Source organism: Carassius auratus, chromosome 32 (genome assembly GCF_003368295.1).
Source record: "Carassius auratus strain Wakin chromosome 32, ASM336829v1, whole genome shotgun sequence".
In the NCBI taxonomy this organism is placed as follows: Eukaryota; Metazoa; Chordata; class Actinopteri; order Cypriniformes; family Cyprinidae; genus Carassius; species Carassius auratus.
The window spans coordinates 26,656,253-26,681,509 of NC_039274.1; the positions used below are offsets into that span (position 1 = coordinate 26,656,253).

Below are 25,257 nucleotides of genomic sequence, written 5' to 3' on the forward strand. Positions count from 1 at the left end.
TTTAAATTAAAGTTATTAATTTTACTTGCTGCTCTCTAAACTAAATTTTGTATATAATGTTGTTTTCAGAATATATAGCTTACAAAATCAGCAATATTTTCAAGCCTGAAAATCTAAAAAAGAAAATTTTAAAAAATTTAACAACAAATGGAAAAACAAGTTTTTTTCGTTTAAAAATAAATGTATCTAGTTTTAAAGATGTTTAGATATTTTACCAAAGAAAAAACACTGATTAATTATTTTTTGCTGTTTAAAAATCTAGATGTTGCACCGTGAGGCCTGGAAAGCATAATAACATAAATAAATACTGAAATGTAAAAGCTTCAAAATTGTCTGTGGTCAAACGCAAGGCTTTCATTGGTGATAATGCAGCAGAGGATGTTGGGTGAGTGGACGGTTCAGTCAGTCTGGTTTGGCGTGAGTGACCCGGGGCTCATTGAGGCAGGGGCACGAGGACCTCAACGTAGTTTATGGGAAAGAAGCCCGATTCGCCGTTAATCATGCCTTCATACCAGTTCTCATCGATCTGATTGGTGAGGATGATGATGTCGCCCTCTTTGAAGCCCAGCTCACCCTCGTTCTCCGGCTCAAAGTCGTAGAGCGATCGACAGCAGGGCTGGTCCAAGTGTGACTCGCTCTCTGCAAAGAGGAAAATACAACCACCTCACACATTTAAGCAGTTGTTGAAGGAATAGTTCACCCCTAAATTAAAAATATCATTATTTACTTACCCATATGCAGCTTTTTTAAATTATTTAATTTAATTATGTTTTTACAATGTTCATAGTGACCAGTTTAATTTTAGTAACATTGATATACTATTATAGTTTTTGAATCAGATGTTTTGTAAACATGTTTAGATTTATTGTATTTTTTTCATGCTTTTGTTTTAACTTTAGTTAAAATACATTACAATAATAATTGTTGATGATATCTTAAAATTATTCTATTTTTATATTTGTTTTCATATTTAAAGTTCAGTCATTTTGTTGGTTGCTTTTGACCTCTTTTTTTGTTTTATATATATATATATATATATATATATATATATATATATATATATATATATATATATATATATATGCTTTTATCATGTTTTGGCTTAGTTTTACTTCAAATTCAAATTTAAAAAAAAATAAAAAATTTATGTTGCCTTGATTTAGTTTTAGTTAATGATAATAATTCTTTGTCAAACCCCCCTAGGAAATCATCACAAAAGTGAGAAATAGACCTACAATTACGTTCTTATTACATTTATGGCTCATTCACATCCAGTATATTCCTCATAAATAGCAATTAAAATGAAAAATAAATAAACACAAAAATAATGCAATAGCTTAACTTCTTTTTTCTTTTGTAGAGCTTGACATGCAACAATGAAATATTGTTGAAAAAATTATTTAGTTTTCCACTGAAAGCAGGTCTGGAATCACTTGAGGGGGAGAAAATAGGGTTTAAAATGAAATATTAAACATCTATATGCTGCATTTAAACATCCAGTGCAACTAATGGAAAATAGCACAGGGTTATTGAGAGGAAAGTAACAGAAATTCAGTTTGAATGTTGATGTGTGGGCAGATGAGATAAGTGAAATCTGTGACCGCAGATCTCCAACAAATGCTCTACATATTTCTTCAGAATTCAAAAAGTCATTATTGACCAAGTATTATAAATCTCCTGGCCTTTACAGGGCTGGGTATCGCCTACTACCTCACATTCAGTGCGAGTCAAGGCATGAACCTACAGGATGATACTCACGTATGCTATCACCATTGGGGCTTTCAGGCCATGATAGAGTCATGGGAGCTGTGTGTGTGAACTCATCAACTGAGATGAAAAAACACATGAGATCCAACATGAGAGACAGACACGTACACACAACACAGCAAATGAAACACACGGTTGAAGAACATGAATATGACGGCAAAAAACAACTACTGTATGTCATCTACTAATTGCAGATGGGAATTGTAAGGTTGTCTGGTTTTGTTCTTGATTCGTCTACTTACTTTTATCAGCCTCTTTATGCTTTTAAATGCTTTACATTTTCCCAATGCTTCTACTTTTCAAGTCTGATTAACATGACGCTTCATGTACTGTAACTAAATTATAAATACTCTTCTTATAAAAAAAGTTTAAGTAATCAAATATTTCCATGATAAACATTACTACCTACTTTTTCCATTTACAGTGTGGTTGACTTGGATATCTGAAAGGAATATGAATGAATAATGTAAGAAAACATGACGATGGTGAAATATATGTGCAAATCCATAAAATGAAACCCTAAAATGGACACTGTAACTCTGTGAACACCAAAGTTGTCCACAAGTGTAGAAAATATCATTTTGGCACCGTCAATGACTGGTAAACCTAGAAAATCGAGATGTTTTCTTGATGATACCTGTGCTTTTGACTGATAAGGTGTGGGTAAGTCCATTGTGCTGCGTGCTTTCAACAGTCTCCAAACTGGACACGATCGACTTTGGCTTGAACTCTTTTTTGGGCCGAGTGCTTGCAGTAGATATCCTGCGAGTGCAGAATATATGTGCATAAACTCTAGTGCATATTAGCAAGAAACCTTCATTTATAATTTTCATAACGTATCATCCAATGAAGACATCAACAGTCGTTAAGAAAATTCGTGCAAAAATATCAAATGAATATTGAGTAGGAATATGGAATGGTTTCAAGCTGTTTTTCAGTGGAAGATACCTGTTCTGTAGCTTGCTGTTGAGCTCTTTCAGGATCTCCAAGGACTGTCTATGGTAATCCAGCGCTGCCTCAATCAGAGCCGATAACTGACTCACCTGCTCCACCTACAGAGACAGGACATATTCATCACATGAAGATGATCTCAGCACAGAAACTTTACTGATACACAAGTGCTACACAGAATTTACCGGAAAACATACATAGTGTGCAATGCATACAGATTATAGAAATATATATGTGACCCTGGACCAAAAAAACTGTCTTAAGTCTCCGTGGTATATTTGTAGCAATAGCCAAGAAAACACTGTATGCGTCAAAAAAATTATAGATTTTTCTACACACACACACACACACGCATGCACACACACACACACACACACACACATATATATGAAACAGAAGTGTGTTAAAAGTATAACTTAGGCCTCACAAAATGTTCTCATTAGTCATTTTTCCTTACATCATTCTCCAAAAAGTTGAACATGCTCCTCTCAGCAAGTTCTTTGGATTCTTCGAACTTCTCCACAGCCTGTTTGATCTCCTCATCAGGAATCTTGCCTTGACGTTTCTTCTTATAGTCAAAGTCTAGCCGTCGACCCTCCAGTTTCTTCAGATGATGCTTTCAGGAAATCACATGACATGCTTTCATTGAGTAATCAGCCAAGAGGGCACACCTACTGGCCGATGCTGCTAATCTCCAAACAACCTCATTTCCAAAGGCATTCAGGTTTAAACATTTGAAATACTAAACTGTATTGCACATTCAATAATCCTTCATTTAGAATGAAGGGTTGATAAATAATAATGAAACAGGGTCATACCACAATCTCTTTGAGGTCTTTGTCTTGTAGAGTCTGAAGTGGGTCAATGAAGTTCTGTTTCACATTGATATCGAGAGCATCTTTAATATCAGCCATCTGCTTCATGGCTTCACCAATGTCCACCAGCGCAGCTCCTAAGAAGATGAGGTAGACATAGTTCATGTTTGATTTTCATTCAAAAATGTATAAAAAATTATAATTTAATTTAAAAAAAATCTATTACTATATTTTTTGCTTTTACTAGAATAACTTCATATTAAAAAAATTATATATAAATAACTATTCATTACATAATCACATCATAATGCCTTTTTGTGATAATATGATTAAGTACTTTCTAAACGAATGGTACATATTTCATAATTTTATTTTTTATTTACATTTTATTAAACACAATCCAAAGGATAAGATTATTTATTTTTGACAATCAGTGCAAAAAAAAATAAGTAACCAAAATTCCGTAAAACTGATTTAAAATTCTAAATGAAGGAGCCCATTGGAAACTGTGCTAAAATAACTATTATGTGCTATATCTGCATCTGGCATCAACAAAGCACCACAAGGTGTCAGAGTTGTGTTCAAATGCTATAAGGACAGCAATATTACAGGAAACATGTTTCACAATGTGTAAGATTGTATGACTCAAAGAGAGATAGAGTCTCGAGGTCAACCAGCATTGCTTCGCACATCAGCAGGATTTCCGTATACGTCGACCTGTGATTCATGTCTGTGCATGCATACGCTTGACTCGGTATGAGCGCACTTACCGAAAGTGGACTCCTCCCCGAGTTCCTGTCCATATCGCAGCATGCAGTCTCCTAAAAGCCCTTCAGTCTGAGGATAACCCGTCGTCTTCACCTGCCCTCTGATTTTAGACACGGTGTTGAGCATTCCCAGTTTGGCTCTTGATGCTGTGCGGATACATGACATACACTCATGACCAAACCAGAAATCATAACACTGCACTCCAAACATGAGTCATTGACAAAGAAATTACAGTAATTTAGTAGCAGAAGTGTTTTTCCAGAGGAGGCTAGGAAGGCACTGCATATAAAAATTTTTTACAAATACTGCATGAGAAAATAATCAACAACAACATAAAAAAAGGTTGTTGGGTCGATTCCCAGCGAGCACATGTTAGGTAAAAAATGTTAACCTGAATGCACTGTAAATCGTTTTGGATAAAAACGTACATTAGTAAACAACTTAACAACTCATCATTGTTGACTAAAATTTTAATCAAAATGCAAAAAAACAAACAAAAAAAAAACATCAGAATGCTTGATTAAAATGTCGTGTTTACAGAGGTCTTGATGACAGGTGTATATATATTTTTACAGTATTATTGAAGTATTATTTTTTATATGATGTAAAAATGTAAATAAATAAATAAAACAGACACTAGCATTCAAAAGTTTAGGGTTAGTGATAGGGATGCACCGCTCATGATCTTTCATGGCCGATTCCGATAATGATTTTTTTTTTCTTAATAGCAACAAACAAGAAAGAAGGAAAGTATGCATAAACAAGATGTTTATTTGGTATTTAATAGGCCAAACTGGCTTTTGGCTATTGAAAACAATAATGGTAACCATCTGAAATTAACGGGAGTATCTACACAGTAAGTAACTTACATTCAATACAAACATAGATGATACAGACATCAGCATTTAGATGCAAAAGATGTTTCTTTCGTCCAATGAAAAAAACAAATTAGGGTAATGATTCACATCTATATATTTTTTACTTAAGCCAATGAAAAAATAAATAACTATTGGCTCAAGTTAAACAAATATAGATGTGAATCATTACCCTAATTTTCTTTTTAATTGGACAAATGAAACACCTTTTTTCCGTGCGCTACAGCAGGTGATTTTTAAATCAAATTAAGTCGATGTAATTTTAAGGTAAAATAAAAATAATCATCCTACACAGAACTGACATTTACTTCTGGCTTTTCAAAAGTGTATGCAAAAAAGAAAAGCATTTCAGTTTTGTCACAGTTTTGTCCAGTTCCGATTTATGGCCGGTCAACCGGTGCATCCCTAGTTAGTGAGGTTTATTTACTTATTTTAAGAAGGTAATACTTTTATTGAGAAAGGATTATCAATAGGATATCTAATTCAAATAAATGCTATCCTTCTGTACTTTCTATTAATCAAAGAATCCTTAATTTCAGAAGTCCACCACGCACTGCTGCTAAGTAGGTGGTGCTAATGATATTTAATGATTGAATGAAATCAGAAGTGCAGAGTGATGTGAATATGTCAGGTCTGTGATTCATACCTGGGTTTGGCTGAAGGTATTCTGTGGTTTTAGTAACAAGTTCAAAAAGAGACTTGTTGGTGACTTCTATTTTCTGTAGAGGTGGGAGAAGGTAAGTGTAAATATGTTTTTGTCATATACATCACATGTGAAGAGGGGCTCACTTCTCTCACCCGCTCCATTTCCATGAAGTCTTCATCGAGTTTTGTCCCTTCTGTACCGCTTATCTTCTCACTCAATAACTAGAGAGAGAGAAAGATTAGATCAGACACAGGAAGCAGTGATATTACTGTAGGAAGGAGGAAATGGCATGTTTTCCTGTGCACACACCGGGGTTGGTGGAAGAAAAAAATAAATCAATAAAGAGCCTCCATTGTAGCTTATTGTAGAAATGACACCTGATATCACAGGTCTGAATTTAGTTTTTTTTAAAGTCTGTTTTAAGCAGCAGTCATACAATGACAGAAAACACTCATATTTCATGATCTTGTTACTATATTGACTATATCTGAATTAATGTATTCAATTGATTGTTAGTTGACCTGTAATAACCAGAATCTTAATTGAATTGCATTTGTTATATAAATCGCAGACTGTTGTGACTTAAAAAACTATTTAGAAACACACACACACACACACACACACACACACACACACACACAAACACACACAAACACACACACACTACTAGGTTAATGTAGCTGTCATTATGCAACATTGTCCATGAATTGCCACTCTACAGCAAAATGAATTATGTCAATTTGTGAAAGCCTAACTGTACGAATCATGCTATATATAATAATGCACCTCTCAAAATCACTAAGAGGATTAACATATCTTGCATAACCAAATGAAAATTAGGTTAACATCTTTGCCAAGCAGGTCAGTTAGAACAGATTTGAAAAAGTGTAAGACTGACACGAAATGAAGACATTAGAATGAATGATTTGCATTTGCAGGGCTGCATGCAAGGTGAAAGGAAATGTACAGTACTGCGTGTATCTGCAAGGAAAACGTTCACACAGTTTGTAGTTTTAATATTTTTAGCTGTGCCTTAAAGCAATTTTAGAGGCACAACTTTTCAATAAGGGGCATGCTGACGGCACGCTGTGTTTTAGTGTGCTAAAAGCCCAATAGTTCACTTCAGGCACTGTAAAAGCATGTGTGAAAAAATGCCTTCAGATACATTTTTTAATAAATTCAAATCAATTCTGTCAAACCCAAAAGTCAATGTGCAATGCTGTTCATCTATTTTCCTTCAATAATCTTTACATTACAGCAGCTGAAAAGGAAATCTTATTACATTTTAATTAAAAATTATTTGCCACATTGATGGATTGCATGAAATAAAACCTAATTGTGCATCTAACAAAAAATGAAAAAGGGTCAATTTTGATTTCATGTTGACTAAATATCTGTATTGAGAGGCTGCAATTATCTGGTGCATGTGACACCTGTCTCATTATGCGTATAAACCTGTCTAGCCACCAACTAGCTGATTCTGAAAATGTGTCGTTTTTCACACCTACTGTACCAGTTCTCTAAACTCAGAAGTACATCTGTTTTCAAAATGGTAATTCTACAAAGCACAAACTGCGCTGTATGAAGTGGCCTACGTTTATACTAACACACACTTGTCAGAATACTGACCTACTTCTGCCTCTGGTTCACCAACAGCAGCACGGAAGCTGTTTGTTTACCGCACTGCTGTGCATGAGTGATGAAAGTGTGAGGTCAAGATGTCTTCGTATCTCTCTCTCTCTCTCTTTAATGCACTGATGCTTGCAAGCAGAGGTTGTTCAACACCCACATGAAACACTCACACCGTTCAATCGTGCTTGTAATGACAAGACTGTAATCAGCAATATGATCTGCAGTTATGAATCAACCTCTGGATCCTCAATGACTGAATAATCACAACTGATGGCTCATTTACGCACTCACGAAACCACAGGTTATGATCTCTCAAAATGAGAAGAACCAAACTTCAAATATTAAATATTTTTTATCCAAAAATGGAGTGTGGCATGCTGGACACTAAAGAAAGATGGAAAAACTACCCTTCCAAAATTCATAGACTAGACAGCAGATTACATAGTGTAATTGTGTGAATGAATCACTATTATTGTCATTGTCATTTTAGACCAGATGAAAGAAAACAGACTGTATCACACCCTCATTTGAGAAAAATATTGCATGTTTTCAGATCATCAGCTCTTTGTTTTCAGTGAAGAGAGAATGCGTTAGCATGGTTGCCAGATTGTGAAGATTAATTAAAACACTGAGCAGAAAATGTATAATAATATAATGTTATATATATATTATATTATAGTATAGTACTTCTTTTTTAATTATTTCATTAAATAAAAATAAAAAGTATTTATTTATAAGTTATTTATTGCATTTATAAAATGCTAAAACTATATATTATACATCAACTACTTTATTTTAATCAAATCTTTTAATTTTGTGACACAACGAGCATGAGAGTACCATTATACAGGGCGGACTGTGAGTACAGCATTGCCTTAATGTCATTATTAACAAATTTCAAACCACTGAATGCTGCAACTGAACAGAAAGCTACATAATGAAATACTGTTCCTTTTTTCTTTTTTCTTTTTTGTACTAGTCTGTTTTTATTTCACTGATATAAAGCCTACAGCAGAGGTTATCATGGGTTCCTCTGAAGGCAACAGCAAACACAAATGTAAAATGCACAGACTGTAGACAGTGTGTCAGTCCACTGGGATTTAAACAGCTGCCGTCTCAGCATAACCACTAACTAACCCAACACTCAGAAATAAAAATCTCAGAAATGTCCTTAACTTCCTTTCTGAGAAAACAGTTGATGTTACAATTTGGAAATCAGGAAGCTGATCTGAAATGCTATCTTCTGGTACGATTAATGATGTAACTAGATTATGTAAGATGATTTTATTGAGACAGAAGATTTCTGTTGGACATCTTTTAGGAAGATAAAATGCAATCTTAGAATAACTTTAACTGTAAATAAGTGATTCAGTAATATTGGATAACATCAGGCCGCTTTGTGCAGCACACAACAACCTCCTACACACTCAATTTCACTGTTTCAAACACACAGAAATTACATTCAATCCTACACAAATGGGAAACTGTTGGCAGCACAATGCAATATGGCGCCACAAAACCATACAAATTAATATTTCGTATTCAAATAACAACAACACTATTGATAAACTGCAAGGTTAAAGGTGAACATTTAAGCATCAGAATCCTTCTGAACTGGTGCAAAAAAAATTTTGCTTATCAGATGTATATTTTAATATTTTATATATATAGTAAATGAAAAGACTTACAGTTAATTAAGCCTGAAGCAATAGTTGGAATTTCAAAACATCTTCATTTACTAACATTGCTTGTGAAGTTTTTATCAGCCGTTTGGACTCTCATTCTGACGGCACCCATTCACTGCAGAGGATCCACTGGTGAGTAATTAATGCAATGCTACATTTACCCAAATCTGTTCTGATGAAGAAAAAAATGCATCTACAGTACATCTTGGATGTCCTGAGGTTCAGTACATTTTCAGCAATTTTTCGTTTTCGGGTGAACTATTTCTTTAAATCCAGTCATCTGTTTATATAGCAGAGTAAAAGACAGACATTTAAGAATTTTTTTAAGAGACAGCTTTTTGTAAAATGTTAAGTGCAAAGACTTATTGAGGTTAGCACAAAAAATACTGTTCATCATAATCAGGTGAGTACAGGCAGACCCGTACATCTGAAATGTATGTAATTTGAATAAACTTCTGGGCATAAATGTTAGAGCTAAGATTTAAAACCTTGAACCAGTTTTTGTTAAACCTCAAAGCATTTGTTTGGTCTGTTCATCTCTATTTTATTCTGTGGTGGCCTTAGACATATCACTGGCTGAAAATTTGATCTGTCTGTCAACATACAATAACATCAGCACAAACTGTTCCTGTTTAATAAACCAGATTTGACCTGACCATCTGAACTGTGTGTCACTGATGTTGAGCAGCTATCTCACAACAGCGAGCAGATAACGCTCCCGGTGTTTTTTCAGGCAGCACTACTGCTGTGTTCTTTACGTAAGGCCATTACACACATTTAAAGAGTGCAGGATGAAATGAAACACACTTCATAGAGCATGATAGTCGCGAGAGAATGAATGATAATGTCCGACAACTAGAAAAAATTCTAATTTTACAGTTTGAGTAGTGTAAAAAGTGATAATGTATGCATTTAATGTGCTGCACATAATTATACATATATATTAAAACATTTTATCTAATTAAATTATTACATTGTAATATTTAATGCAAAATATTAAAATCACATGAATACAATATATGCATTATTATATTTATTAAATATATAAAAACAATATTTATAAAAATATTTATGTGAATAATAAAACTATAACCCTTGTACCAAAGTGGATTTCTAGTGAAGAACCAAAAAGATCCTCAAAGAAAACTCCATCTGTAGACTGTATTTTCTAAACTTCATGAGAATGACATGGTTTAAAATCAGACACTCTAAAAAACAATAAGCATCTAAAGGCCTGCTAGTTTTTGCTAATAAATAACTTCACAGCTGGTGACTCTCTGAAATAAGGTTCTTACCCAAGATACCTACGATTACTTCAGTCTCTGTGTCTTCCTCGAACTCCACTCACTAGCAACTAACTAGGTCAGGCTAAATTTAGCCATAACACACAAAAGAAATTAGCCTTATATGGCAGTACTGTTTTTCACTTACACTGCTCAAAGACAATATTTGAAAAACCCTGAAGTAGAAGGACAAGGACACTGTGATATGAATTAGGTATAGAAAGAAATGTTTTTTTTTAAATGTATGATTAAAGCCAGCCTGATATTAAAACTGACCTCACCTTTTGTTAACATTACTGGTTTTATCGTGCATAAACACTGCATGAAATTTCACAGAAGCAAAGGTTTGTATGTGCAAAATGTAATTTGCTCCACTTTTAAAAAACAACTTTTTCAGAATGTTTTGGCTGACTTATAAAGAGAAGACAGAATTTAATACATATAAGTGTTACTCACTGACAATCACTGACTAGTTACCAAAATAAAACAGCATATGACTGGAATCAATCAATCAATCAATCAAAATGATGCGAACAAACACATAAATGAATGAATTTGGATTCATCCGTTAAACACATACATTTTAGTGCAGCCTGCTTCCATTTTCTCATAAGATTTCCTTGCAGAGGTAAATTTTTGTTCCTCCGTTTTATATTGTTAAATTGATTCCAGTTAAATTTATGCATGTTTTTATTTATTTTTAAATATAGCATCGATATCCCATAGTAACATACATTTCAATGATAAACACAGTTAAAACCATACATAGCACCTCAATACCATGGTAAAAATATAACTATATGGTTTTTAGGTAGCACTATTTGTATGAAAAACAGTAGTCTAAAAAAATTCAGAATAAATGCATACTAGAATTACACACCTTTACTCCTTTAATAAATTTCAGTGTGAATATCCCACATTTCTGCCACAATACCATGGTGCAGTGAGTGTTAATACAGTAAATCCATGGTAAAAGATGGCGATGTGTAGATTGAAAAGCCTTCTGACTGTTGTGTTTCTCCTGTTTGGCTTTAAAGGGTTAGTTCACCCAAAAATTTTCATAAGGCTACGTTTTAATCACCCCGAGGCATCCTAGGTGTATATGACTTTCTTCATTCAGACGAATCCAGCCTGAGTTATGTAAAACATTGTCTTGATCTCTTTCAAGCTCTAACGTTGCAGTCAGCGGGTGTTGCATTGCTTCAGTCCAAACGACGTGAAAAAATAAACGCCCTTCCATTAAAAAAGTGCTTCAAAAGGTTTCGTGGGGTGAACAAAGGCCTTCTATAGTGACTCAATGCATTTTTGTGAGAAAAATATCCATATTCATAATGTAATAATCACTTTAATCTAGCTTGCGCCAACAGTTGTACACAGAAGCAGTTCTGGGAGCATGATGTATGAGGTCGTTGTGCATTTCCGCAAACCAACATTTGCTTATGGAATCAAAAGTCTCCTCTTGGCTTATATCGAAATCCTAAAACATGTGCAACGCTGACCTCATACGTCATTCCCTCAGAAACTGCTTAGTTTACAGCAGTGAGCGCAAGCTAGATTCAAGTGATTATTACGTTTTTAATTTGGATATTTTTCTTACAAAAATGCATCAATTCACTACAGAAGGCCTTTATTCACTCCCCGGAGCCATGCGAGACACTTTTTTTATGGAAGGGCACTTTTTATTTTACGTCTTTTGGACTAAAGCAATGCAACACACGCTGACTGCAACATTAGAGCTTAAGACAATTTTTTATTTAACTCCGACTGGATTCGTCTGACAGAAGAAAATCAAGTCACCGCCTCAGGGGTGAGTAAAATGCAGCCTAATTTACATTTTTGAGTGAACTAACCCTTTAAACTAGTTTAAATCCCTGAGTCATTTGTGTTCATCGCTGAACTGAAGTTTGAACTTTGATCCGAGTGGAAAAATGGTCCGTGTGGCGCGATTCAAACGAGTCGCGCTGTTTTGTTCCACTTTTGGAGCATAAACATTATATTGAACATTTATCGAAATCTTCATATCATTTTATCATGGAAAATTACATTGCAATAATTATTGAATCGCTATCGAATTATCACCCAGCCCTACTTGCCGGTTAAACATTTCATTCGTGTTCTGTTCTGACATGTGATTTTTCTGAGCGCGTGCACTAAAAATCCTGTCAAGCAGTGCCTATAAACTGGACTAAGTTATCTTTCACGTCTGATTGTACTAATACTGTCAGAAACACACAAGGTTCACATATAAATACAGCTGGTTATGTCTACAGTGAGAGTAAACCAGATGCATGCAGGTCTCAAAGTGACAGCAGACTAATAGTACCGTGTTTCAGTTTACGAAAGGCCGATGTGTTAACAGTAGTGCACTGATAAAGTGTAGAATATGTGGTCCATAAACCAATAGCAGATAACAACCTGCAATATCCCTATAATTTCTTGTTGACGTTTGTCAGTGAAGGAATGAAGTGAGCTCTGTAGCCTGGGGCTAGGTTTCACTCTGTAACAGATACAATAGAAACAACAGGCTTCTGGGACTCTAGTGGTGATAATGATGACTGAACACAGTCACACTGAATGTGTATTTATATATTAAATAGGGTCTGTTTTGATTTACTATTGATATATAGAATATGATTTTCCAATGTCAAGTCATTTCAACTAATTATTATTTAGCAACAAGTTCCACCGAAATTTTACATTCAGACAATTTCTGTCTTCAAAGTGTTGCCTGAATTGTTATTTTTTAGTTGGCTCTACCTTTGATAAAATAGTTTTATAGTCCTTTCAACTAAAATATTTTAATTGGTCAAACATTTAGAAAACTACACCAAATTGTGTCTATTAAAATGTAACCATTCACTCCACATGTTTCATATGTTACCCCAACTAAGATTTATTATTTGGACATCATAAGAAATTGCTGTGGAACTAGTTATTATATTTTATATTGAGTTAAAAAAATTATTACCTGGTGTCTATCAATCACTAAAACACACACATTACAACACATAATAGCCTTTATTTAATAACAATCTGCATTGTTAAAGGGAGGGGTGAAATGCTCGTTTTCACTCAACATCCTGTTAATCTTGAGTACCTATAGAGTAGTACTGCATCCTTCACAACTCCAAAAAGTCTTTAGTTTTATTATATTTATAAGAGAAAGATAGTCTGTACCGATTTTTCCCGGAAAAACACGACCGACTGGAGGCGTGACGTGTGGGCGGAGCTAAAGAATCACGAGCGCCAGTAGGCTTTTGCGTTGAGAGCGTTTGGAAGCTGTGACATTACCGTGAGGAAAAACCATCATCCAAAACAAACATTGGCTTACAGTCAGATTCAGCCGTTTATTTATGATCCAGAATCAGATCCCGAGGCTGAAACTGAACGAGAGCAGCATCAGCAACGACTCGAACCCGGGTCTCCAGCAGGGGAGGGGACGCACTAACAAGGAGGCAGAGATATTTGAAGAAGTTTTACTCACCGCCTGCGGTTCCAACACACGATCGTGCGCCTTTTTTGTTGGGATTGCATTATCCTTAAGAAATAAACGATGTGCAAATCCGTCGTCAAACTGGCCCTTGTTTGTAAAACAAGTATCTTCGAAATGCAGGGAACAAACAAAAACACTTGCACAACTCTGTTGATGCTCTGTAAAAATAAACTCCATCCACTGGTCCCTTAATGCTGTTTTTTTTGGTAATCTGTGCAGGGTTGTCTTGCCCTCACAACCAAAAACACACTCCTTTTATGACATTTCGCGACGCTCTCGCTCCGATCAGTGAAGTCTGTTGTGCTCTCAGTGCTGTACTATACAGGAGCGCACGCTCTTCCAGTAAAAAACTCAGTATGCATGAAATAGCATTTCACCCCCCCCCCCCCCCCCTTAAAGGGACTTTTTAGTTTTTTTTCGTTCAATTGGAAAGTAAATAATTTTTATATGAAAACATTGCAGTTCATAAACTGCAAATCTTTGGCTGCTGTCTTGCAAACAGAAAATGAAAAAGATAACATTTATACAAAAATATACTACTCTAAAGAACAAATTGAGCAAATTTATATATATATATATATAAATATATATATATATATATTAGGGTTGGGTGTTGTCCACCAAATTGCCATCAGACGATGAAACAGTGCAGGTGCAAGGTAAATGTTGAGACAGAGTGAGTCAAGTAGTTACCATTTTTAATGTGCAGAGAAGAATTGTGCTTAATAAGAATAAGACTAAACAGTTTCCTTTTCATTTTATGTCATCTTTAAAAGAAACAAATCCAAGACAAAGTTGTTGAATGAAAAAAACTGTACTTCAATGGACATCTGAGAAAAGACAGACTCAGTGTTCTCTCAGAAGTGTATTTTCCTGCAGGTTACCGGAGTAAAAATACAGCTGTTTGTGAAAGAGTCTCCTTCATCTCCAGAGAATAAGACAATGCGGCCGAATCAGTGGAACAGCTCTGAGCGATGTGTCTCTTTACTTTACGGGTAAAAACCAACAAAACAATAAAAATAACAACAACAAAGGTGTGTTTTGTTTTTTGTTTTGTTTTTTCATGGGTGGGATCAGTTTCCTATTCTAGCTTTTCAACAGCTGATTCATCAAAGCAGTTTCAATAAAAGGTCACAAAAACAGGAACTCTCTTCATAGACTCCAAAATGTCACCTGTTCCAGAATAACACGCCACAAGTACCAGAGATGATTGATCATGAAAACACAATTGTGTGACTTGAAAACACTTCACACTGAATCAACATGCAGCAAAAACAAGGGATGTGCAAAACGACTAATTTTCAGACTTGACAAAGATCATTTGAAGATTCAACAAATAAAGGTTTAAATGTTTAGAATAAGTATCTTATGCTCACCAAGGCTGCATTTATTTGTATCAAAATACACTGAAACTGTAATATTGGGACAAATTATTACTATTTCACAAATCAGTTTTTTAGTTGAATATATTTTTAATGTAATTTATTTATTTGATGCAAAGCTGAATTTTCGGCATCGTTACTTCAGTCTTCAGTGTCACATGATCTAATACGCTGATTTGCTGCTCAATAAATATTTCTTATCATTATCAGTGCAAAAACATATTTTTGTGAAAGCAGTGATGTGTTTTTTTCAGGAATCTTTCAGGAAAAATTCTTACTGCCCCCAAATTGTGAAAATAGTATAACTTTTTCTTCAAAAGGTCATTCTGTGTTATTTCAGCCTGAGTTCCCCGGCTCAAATTTCTGATTTTGCTAATATTTTTTCTGAAGAAAGATAAAAATGTATAGTGATGAAAGCCAAAATTTTAAATGTCATGGATGTATATCTACTGAGTAATCCAATATTTTGTAGAGGAGGGAAAAAATTAAAATTGTCACCTGAGATTCAGAACAAAATTACAAGGGGGGTAAAAACGACTTTAGAAAGATGAGAGTATCATGATTTTATTTTTACAAAGATATTGGTCTATTAGCAAAATCTGTCTCTTTTTACCTTCAAGTGTGCATGCATGTAACTCAAGAAGTTTTAAAGATATCTTAATGCCTTTTAGATTTTGGGTCTTACAAACTTTCCTCTTGGCATCTTTATTTTTAAGGCCCTAAATGGTTTATTTCCAGAGATATTGGGATTTCAATATGGCTTCAGGAGTAAATTGTTAAATTGTACACATTTTCAGTGGTCAAAAACCAAATGTGGGTCACTTTGCATAGATTACACATTTCTCTTTTAAAGAGGAATGTATGAAGAACAAATGTATCTTGTTTTCTTCTGTCAAAACAATTGCATTGAACATACCTGTCTGAGTGTAATAAATTATCTTTTTCCAAAGTTTGCATGCCTGTAACTCAAGAATTGTTAAAGATATCGCAATATTATTTTAGATTCTAGTTCTTAATAAACGTTACTTTTGGAATCTTAAATTTCAAGGCCCTATTTTGTTCAGTCACAGAGATATGGGGATTTCAATGAGACACAGTATTCAGATTGTTGAATATTACCCATTTTCAGTAGTAAAAAAAAACTAAAAGTTGGTCACTTTCTAAACAGCTGATACTTATTGTATTTAAAGAGGAATTTCTGAAGAATAGGCAAAGTAATGTTAAAGCTAGAAATGTATCTTGTTTCCCCCTATCAAAACAATTGCATAGGACATACCTGTCATTAATATTCTTTCAGTGTTTACACTAATTGACTAGAGGGTACATTAAAATAATTGTAAAAAATGTAAAACATCTAGATCACAGATTCAAAGTTGTCTGGCCTGGCTACTGCAAACATTTACTCAAGCAAAACACTCACTGGCAGACACCCGGGAGCAAGTAACACACCACAAAGTAAAATGCTGTCTTTTAAACTCTCCACAACAGCTCATGCATAAACCTGTGGATCCTACATAATTACAGCAACATTGCAGTGTTGGATTTGTACACAAGCAGTGCTTTACAAGAGATGATTACAGAGACAAAACTTCTCAGAGAGGGGTTTACAATCATGCTGATTTTAGTACACTTTAAAACACAGAGCATGCTATCAGCACTATAAAACACTCTCAGAAAAGCTACATCTCCTTTTTTACATATTTACATATTAAAAACTCACTAGTAGCAGATTAGTTGACCATTTGTCCACCCCCAGTAACACCTATGCACATAGATTTAAAAAATGCCTCATTTATTTCATGTTTTAGATTGGTTGTAGTATACTCCTCTCTGGTAAATAGCACTGAATTCTGAAGAAAATATAATGCAACAACTAAAGTCCACCATCTGACACAAACACTGAAAAAAAAACTGAAATCCATTCCAAACTTCTGCCCTTTTTGAGGAAAGCCTGTTTTGTTTCACTCTCTTAATCACATCTCTGCCAGGACATTTCCTTCTTCCAGGCCTACGAGATGGAGAGTCAAAAACCTGAAATGACCCCATCCATCAAGCGCAGCACCTCGGGAAAGGACGAGCTTTTAACATTGTATTTAATAGTCACATAAACAACCCGACAGAGTGACACGCTGAGAGCGCCTCTTCCCCTGGGGCAAGATCATATAACCGCCACTTGAGAAAGTGAAGGAACACTGGTTACATCAGGGGGTTTGATGTGAAACACTTTTTTTACTATGTATTCATCTAGATAGACAGACAAACAGACAGATAGTAGGAGTGGAACGGTACACATACACCTGTATTCTTGCTAACATTTTGCAGTCAAATGTGTATGAACTTCAAATCTCTTTCCCCAATTACAACAACACCCTAAGTTTGTGTTGCTGCCGATTGCAGCAATAATGACCGACTTTTTTTATTTACAGACAGACAAACAGTGACTTCAGAACCAAGATGGATGGATGGACTTTTAACATCACAGATAGATGGATGGATGGATGGACTTTTAACATCACAGATAGATGGATGGATGGATGGATGGATGGACTTTTAACATCACAGATAGATGGATGGATGGATGGATGGATGGATGGATGGATGGACTTTTAACATCACAGATAGATGGATGGATGGATGGATGGATGGATGGATGGACTTTTAACATCACAGATAGATGGATGGATGGATGGATGGATGGACTTTAACATCACAGATAGATGGATGGATGGATGGATGGATGGATGGACTTTTAACATCACAGATAGAAGGATGGATGGATGGATGGATGGACTTTTAACATCACAGATAGATGGATGGATGGATGGACTTTTAACATCACAGATAGATGGATGGATGGATGGATGGATGGATGGACTTTTAACATCACAGATAGATGGATGGATGGATGGATGGATGGATGGATGGATGGACTTTTAACATCACAGATAGATAGATGGATGGACTTTTAACATCACAGATAGATGGATGGATGGATGGATGGATGGATGGACTTTTAACATCACAGATAGATAGATGGATGGACTTTTAACATCACAGATAGATGGATGGATGGATGGATGGATGGACTTTTAACATCATGGATGGATGGATGGATGGACTTTTAACATCACGGATGGATGGATGGATGGATGGACTTTTAACATCACGGATGGATGGACGGATGGATGGCTTCCCACAGCTTGGAACGTCCTGCATTGGATTGTGATCAGGGAGGAGACTTCCGTCATAACACAGAGTCATTGTGCCAAAACAAAATGTTGAAAGATTAACAGCACAATCAAACAATATGGAAAAGCCATTACATTTACATGACTTAACAGAATAACACTGATTGTCCTTGAATCGACATTCGCATTTAAGTCTCAGCATATAGCTAAATGAATCACACCAAAATGTATTAGTTACTACTAAACAGAACTTGACTGACACTTTCAAACTTCACCAAGGGTACAAAAGCACCATAAAATATCTTAAAAGTAGTTCTATATTGCAAGTCTTTTTATTTTTGCTGTTCAGAAAAGGGCCATAATCATAATCATCAAAATAAAATTCATTATAAAGAGAACATTGTGGAAGATAACATTTGAAAAACCAAGTAAAAATGCTCACTTACAAAATCCATCAGTCACTTTTAAAATACTTCGGTCATTTGGGATGTACTAATCCTAATGTACTAACATGCAAATTGAGATTCAGCCACACACACACACAGTCCACAGAATTTTAAAAATGTCTTGCGCGCACAATGATATCATACTGAGGAGCTGAAGGCCCACAGAAGTGGTTTACATTCCAGTGTGAGCTGTAATAACTCTTGTAGCGTCTGCTCTCAACCATCTGCAGTATAACCATTACTGTGCCAACTGACCATGGGAGCACTCGCTAATGTGAGTAATAAACTGAGATTAGTCTCGTCACAGTGATGATCCTCTACAGGAGTGGGTGCTCGGATCGATAGGACACAATCAATAATACATGTGGCAGTAAGTGAGCTGAAGTCTTGCGTAAACACATCTGCCGGTTAGTCTCATTTTTGTGAAGAGCAACCCCTGTTTTCACATAAATCGCACATTCTCTGCCAGCCAGAGGACTGTGTGTTCCTGCATAGCATAAGGCCCTGATTTCACAGTTGGTTTCTGATATTAATCTGTGCTGGAAATACATTATTCTTTAACAGATTTTTTTGAAACGCCATTGTCATGGGTTTAATTCCAGGAAACGCATATTAACAGATTTACCTCGAAATTGCTCTGGAAAAAAATCTCTGCAAAATACATAGATATGAAAGCATTAAGAAGCGGCCACTAAATTGTCTGTTCCATTCATGTGTGAAACTACAAAATCAACTCATCGGTGGGTCAGCTTTAAGGAAAATCTGTAAAATCTGTATTTTCTATTTGTTCCAAATTGAGAATTGAACCCTAAATAAAACAATGGAATGAACTATAATCATACAGTTATAAAAAGAATTATGCATATAGTAAGGAGCCAAAAAAGGATGTTACAATATATACAGAAGTTTGACCAAATGTGCTGGGATGTAGGCAATATTATTAAAGTGTTTTACCACCATTTGCCTTTAATACAGTTTGTAACCCTAACTTCTGAACAAAAGAAGATTTTCTGAGATACTGAATTTGGGATTTTCTTTAGTTGTCAGTTATAATCATCAAAATTAAAAGAAATAAACATTTGAAATATATCAATCTGTGTGTAATGAATGAATATAATATACAAGTTTCACTTTTTGAATGGAATTAGTGAAATAAATCAACTTTTTGATCATATTCTAATTATATGACCAACACCTGTATACATTGTACCAGTGTGTGTAAATGAGAAGGGTTTCCTGAATCAGTAAAAAAAAAAAAAAAACTTTGCACCTACAGTAACTTGTGTATGCAGTGAATCACTTCGCCGGGTTCATATATAACTCATGCTTACGCACACCTATCCCCAATCCATGTTGACTTCTGGTTATTAAGTTACTATGATCCTGGTGTGTTGCTTAAAATCCGACCTAAAACTTTCTGTATTCATTCTTGAAGGGTCAGTTGAGGTTTCCTGCACGATCTCTGTCTTAAAAGAGCCACCGACACCAGATGCATTTAATTCACACAGTGATTTGATGCATACAGTGAGAACAGAGCCTTTGGGAGAACAGGACATGATCATAAACAAGCTCTTGCCTGCCCAGCTCTTATCAGCTATACAAATCTGTTTAAACAATGGCATCATCAACTAGTAACAACTAGTGAACTTTGTTTTAGAAATAGACTATTGAAGTGCCAACCAAAGCAGTTTGGTTGCTTATGCATGCAGGCAACCTGGGAAATGGTAAATAAAATATTATTAAAATTACTTTTTTTTAACATTTAAGTGCTTGCTTACGCCTCCAAACTAACAGGCTGGCACTGAGCAGCATCTATGCTGAATATCTGAATTTCATTTCATGCATTTTTCTTTCCCTTGCTTTTCTACCAATCTATCAAAAAACCTGTAGGTGGTTGAAATGCGCTGCTTCCATCCATATTCAATAATCAGTTCACTACTGCACTGATCATCAAAGACTGTATGCTTAGGCTTAGACTATAACATGGGCTTCATTACAGTGGCTTTACACATGAGCAGCAAGTGTGCAAACGGACTATGTGCTGGAATAAACCAGAAAGAATATGATATATATGTTCATGCCATTCAAATTACATTAAAATCTAATAATTGATCTATATTGGATATACCAACAGCTTTCTACATTGTGAGAGTCATTGGGATTATGTTAAAGGAACATTTCACCTAAAAATGAAACATGCAGCATTTCATTCATCTGTACATCTGCTACACTGCATTAAATATTCTGTTTAAATGCAACATTTAAATTTAAACGTTTACAAAAATAACAGAAATGATTGCAAAAGCTATTGATGCCGTTGTAGAAATGCACTATTCAAGGTCAGCCATGATTTATAGTGAAAGTGTCTGATTATAGGAGGCTTTCTGTTTTAAAGTGAGTATTTAACTCAGTCATGTGATCTTAACATGCCTCACTCTGTGTAAAACAGAGCTCTGATTAGGCTTAAAAACAGCTCTGACTAGGCTTACACATGAAACCTTAAAATGTTTATTTAAAGTACACTTTATATATGTCATTTCAAAAGAAAATAAGTGAGCAGAAAGTAATCATATTGGCTTAGGGTCCATGGAAATGTCAACAGAGCAAGTCAAAATTTGAACTACAGCAGCAGGGAGAAAAAAAACATTGGAAAATATCCATTTTAAGTCAACCAAAACACAAGCGTACCATCATAATATTTTTTAAAACTAACTGCAGTCCTTCTAGTGAGCACAACATGGAGGTTACAAAACAATAACATAAAAAACACTATACAATGACACTCAAAATGTTTTTGAAAATATCTTTACTCAGAAATTGCTAGTAAATGTTTACTAATAATTACAAAGCATTAGAATTAAATGTTTTGTTTTTAGCATAAATTTAGGTAATTCTGTTCGATTTCTCAGAAAACAAGATTTTATTAGTATTCATATTACAATTCAAGTGAATGTATATTTTATATTGGATAACATGACAAAAATATTGTGAATGGTTTTATGTTAAAAACAAGTTTTAGCAGTGTATGCAACATTTAATGCCATAACTTTATCAATTTAAGACATTCTGATCTAATTTAAGAGTCTTTTGTTTCCTTAATTTGTGGAAGGGCAAATTAAGACCTGCAAAAAGCATTGCATGCAGAAAATCAGTTCAGAAGATGTAAAACAATTTACTTCATAAATGCAACACTTGCCTAATTCCTTGATCTCAATTAAAGTGTAATGATGCAGAACCACCTACTACCTGAGATATGGCAAAACATTAATCAGGTAAAGAGTGATTTGACAGTTCTCCCTAACAAACAAATCATCCACCTCCACTGAATGCCTTTATTCAAAGAAGAGGATGTTAAACTCTAAACAGCCAAACAAAGAAGGCTACTAACACAAAAGCGAAAGTACAGAACATTTACAGCATGAATGTGCCTATTGAAGAGGGTTATCCAGCTGTTAAACTGGGATTTCTTTGGAAAAACAGATGGGCTTCATTCATTAACTCTACAACATTAAGGGTGACTTATCGTTTTTTGTTTTGCCTATGATGTTCGAAAATACCACTAACAAAGTAAACAGCATTTGCATAATGGTAATGATTAAAGTTGCAATGAAACTGAAGTAGCGGCTCATTATTATTTAATATTGTGATTTACATCTAAGGATAGTGGATTATTGAAAAAGAAATATTTAGAGTGGGGACTTGGTTCTATGCATTGGTTGATTGGTTATTAATGGAACTGATATTGGCAAATATTTGAATAGGTATCAGCAACCCAGAACCCGAGGAATGCTAGCAGCTAGCATTCTGGAAATGTTCTCTCAAAGTTATGAATAAACGTTTAGAACCTTCAGCAATTCATATCGTTAATAACGTTCAGGTAATTCAGTCCTTTAATAATGTTCTCAAAACTTTAGCACATAAACGTTATTTATACATCGTTTATTAAATACTTTATGTCTAAAACGTTTCATTTTTTATGTTCTTACCTTTAAAGTGTTTTGAGAACATTCAAAAGTAACATTTTAAGAATGTTTGCAAAATTCTAAAATGGAATGTTCCAGAGAACATTCATAAATAACGTTGTCTGGGAACTTAATGAGCCATTTTTGTTAGCAGGAATACATCTTACAACTCAGATCAAAACAGCTGTAATAAACATATTCATGATGGTAGAAAAAAAACTGCAACTAGGATACTGAGTAAGTCCTAGAGACTCACTAAATAAATATTAGTCACAAATCGTAAGCCTACTACTAGTAATTAAAAAGTAGTTAAACATTAATATACATCAGCAAGGTTTAAGGAATAAATGTCAAATCGGTTTGCCATAGACCGCGGGGTCACACGTGACATCATAATACCGCTATCTCAACAAAAAGCCACGAGTCGTGATAACACCTCCACATTTCAGAATATTCCCAATGAAGATGACGATTGCGATTATAATACATTTAACACCAATCCTCCACCAGTTTAATTTAAGCAGGCCTCACTATAGCAAACTGAGGGAGAATAAAAAAGCACACGGTTACGTCACAGCGAGCGGAGATTTATAAACAAAAGCGCAGATACAAATGTAACAAAGTTGACACAAATATTCAGACGGGAAGTAAAGCGGCTCTGCGGCGTTTCTGTCGCTCTTACAGGCCTCTAGAAACACAGGAAACAAGCAGACCGCTCTTCAGCTAAACAATACACGAGCGCTTTCTCCACATCCACCTGTTAAGACCCTCATAACTTCATCACAACATACACAGCGCAACGCGGGCGTCTCCTTACCTGACTCGCTTTGTGCAGCTGCTTCTTAAACCCCGCCACAGACATACTTCAAATAAGACGAAGCACGAAGGGAGATGAAAACAAAATGTTCAATGTTCGTAGAAATGCTGGTATATTCCTTTCAAAAGAGCACAGTAATCTGTATGTGAAACGCTTTTGGTTTATTTCAACGCTGCTGGAAGAAGATAGACCTGCATTTCGCGGTGGGTTTTTTTCCCCTCACTGACAAGTGCTGCTGGTCGGTTATGTTTTATCTAAGGATTGTGATTGGCCGAGAGCCGCATACGTCACGGCAGCATCTCGGAGAACCCCGTTACGAACAAAAACACAATATATTTCAGCGCTTGTCACAAATAGCCTATAGGATTAACGTTCAGCTGTGAAGCAAAGCAATCGCTCGTGCATCCATCCGGGATATATGTGGCTGCTCTCCAAAGCTTTCTTTAAAGGCACTGATTCAGCGTCCGGATAAGAATGTAAATATTTGCGATTTTGTAAGGAACTGAGAGAAGTCAGCCGGATCTCTCTCTCCCTCTATGTGTGTGTGTGATTTGGTGTGATCGTGTATCCGCAGGGCATTGACAGCCATCTGCTGCCTCCTAGTGGCACTTCATGAACCGTACGAAGAGAACACAATGTGCTTGTGTAAATACAATGGTTTAATAAACAGTCGAATGCATTATTATTATGTTTCTTCTGCTGAACAAAAATGTAACTATTTTTTTATGTTTGAAATGCCTGAATTAGACTTCTGTATAATTCTTATGATCTCTCTGCTTGAGTTATAGCAGCTCTGTTGGTGAATTTTTGTAGATCAAGCTAATTGTAAAATGTGCATCCCCAATATTTGTTGACTGAAATGACTACATCACTGGTTTGAGATTGTCGTTTTAATATTGGAAAGTGTTTGAGCTTTTTGTTTCAGTTTGTTTTGACCTTGAATATGTTTTTGAACAAACTAACTCCAAGGACAGTGTTGCATTTAGATTACATTTCAATACTGAGGCAGATTTGGGCATTTGCTGTGAATTGTTTTCAGCTCTTCCACATTATTTGCACACACACACACACATTATATATATATATATAGGCAGAGGGGTTCTGTTTTTCTGTTTGTTTTGAAAGAAATTAATTTTATTATCAAGGATACATTAAATTGATCAAGAGTGGCATTGAAGACATTTATAAGGGTACAAAAGATTTGTTTCAAATAAAGGCTTTCTTTCAAGAAATCCTAAAAAAAAAAAACTGTTTAAATGTCATTAATTGTTAGTTTTTTTTATTGTAATTATATTTCATAAGATCGCTGAATTTATCAAATAAATGCAGTCTTATAAGATACTTATTTCAAAAAACATAAAAATCTTAGACCCATCTCGGTTGGTTGTGCATCTTTTTTCTTTCCACTCCACTTTCTGTTAACATGCTTGGATACAGCACTCTCTGAACAGCCAGATTCTTTGGCAATGAAAGTTTGTGGCTTGCCCTTCTTGTGAAGGGTGTCATTGATTGTCTTATGGACAGCTGTCAGATCAGCAGTCTTCCCC

General features: G+C 35.1%; 1 protein-coding gene across 4 annotated transcripts; it reads right to left on the reverse strand.

Annotated features, from left to right (window-relative positions):
- On the reverse strand, window positions 1-24,254 carry LOC113051954 (endophilin-A3-like). Of its 4 annotated transcripts, none has more exons than XM_026216152.1 (11): window positions 23,711-24,252; window positions 5,975-6,043; window positions 5,823-5,895; window positions 4,304-4,447; window positions 3,537-3,670; window positions 3,176-3,334; window positions 2,716-2,819; window positions 2,405-2,529; window positions 2,177-2,209; window positions 1,759-1,827; window positions 3-639 (listed from the first exon to the last, which is right to left on the reverse strand). In XM_026216152.1, exons 1-11 carry the CDS (start codon window positions 23,753-23,755, stop codon window positions 434-436), a joined length of 1,161 nt encoding a protein of 386 aa, XP_026071937.1. In that variant the 5' UTR covers window positions 23,756-24,252; the 3' UTR covers window positions 3-433. The 4 variants fall into 4 exon arrangements, with proteins under 4 accessions (XP_026071939.1, XP_026071937.1, XP_026071938.1 ...); XM_026216153.1 differs by lacking the exon at window positions 23,711-24,252 and adding an exon at window positions 10,435-10,468; XM_026216155.1 differs by lacking the exon at window positions 3-639 and adding an exon at window positions 1,103-1,432.
- Window positions 24,255-25,257: the final 1,003 nt, after the last annotated feature.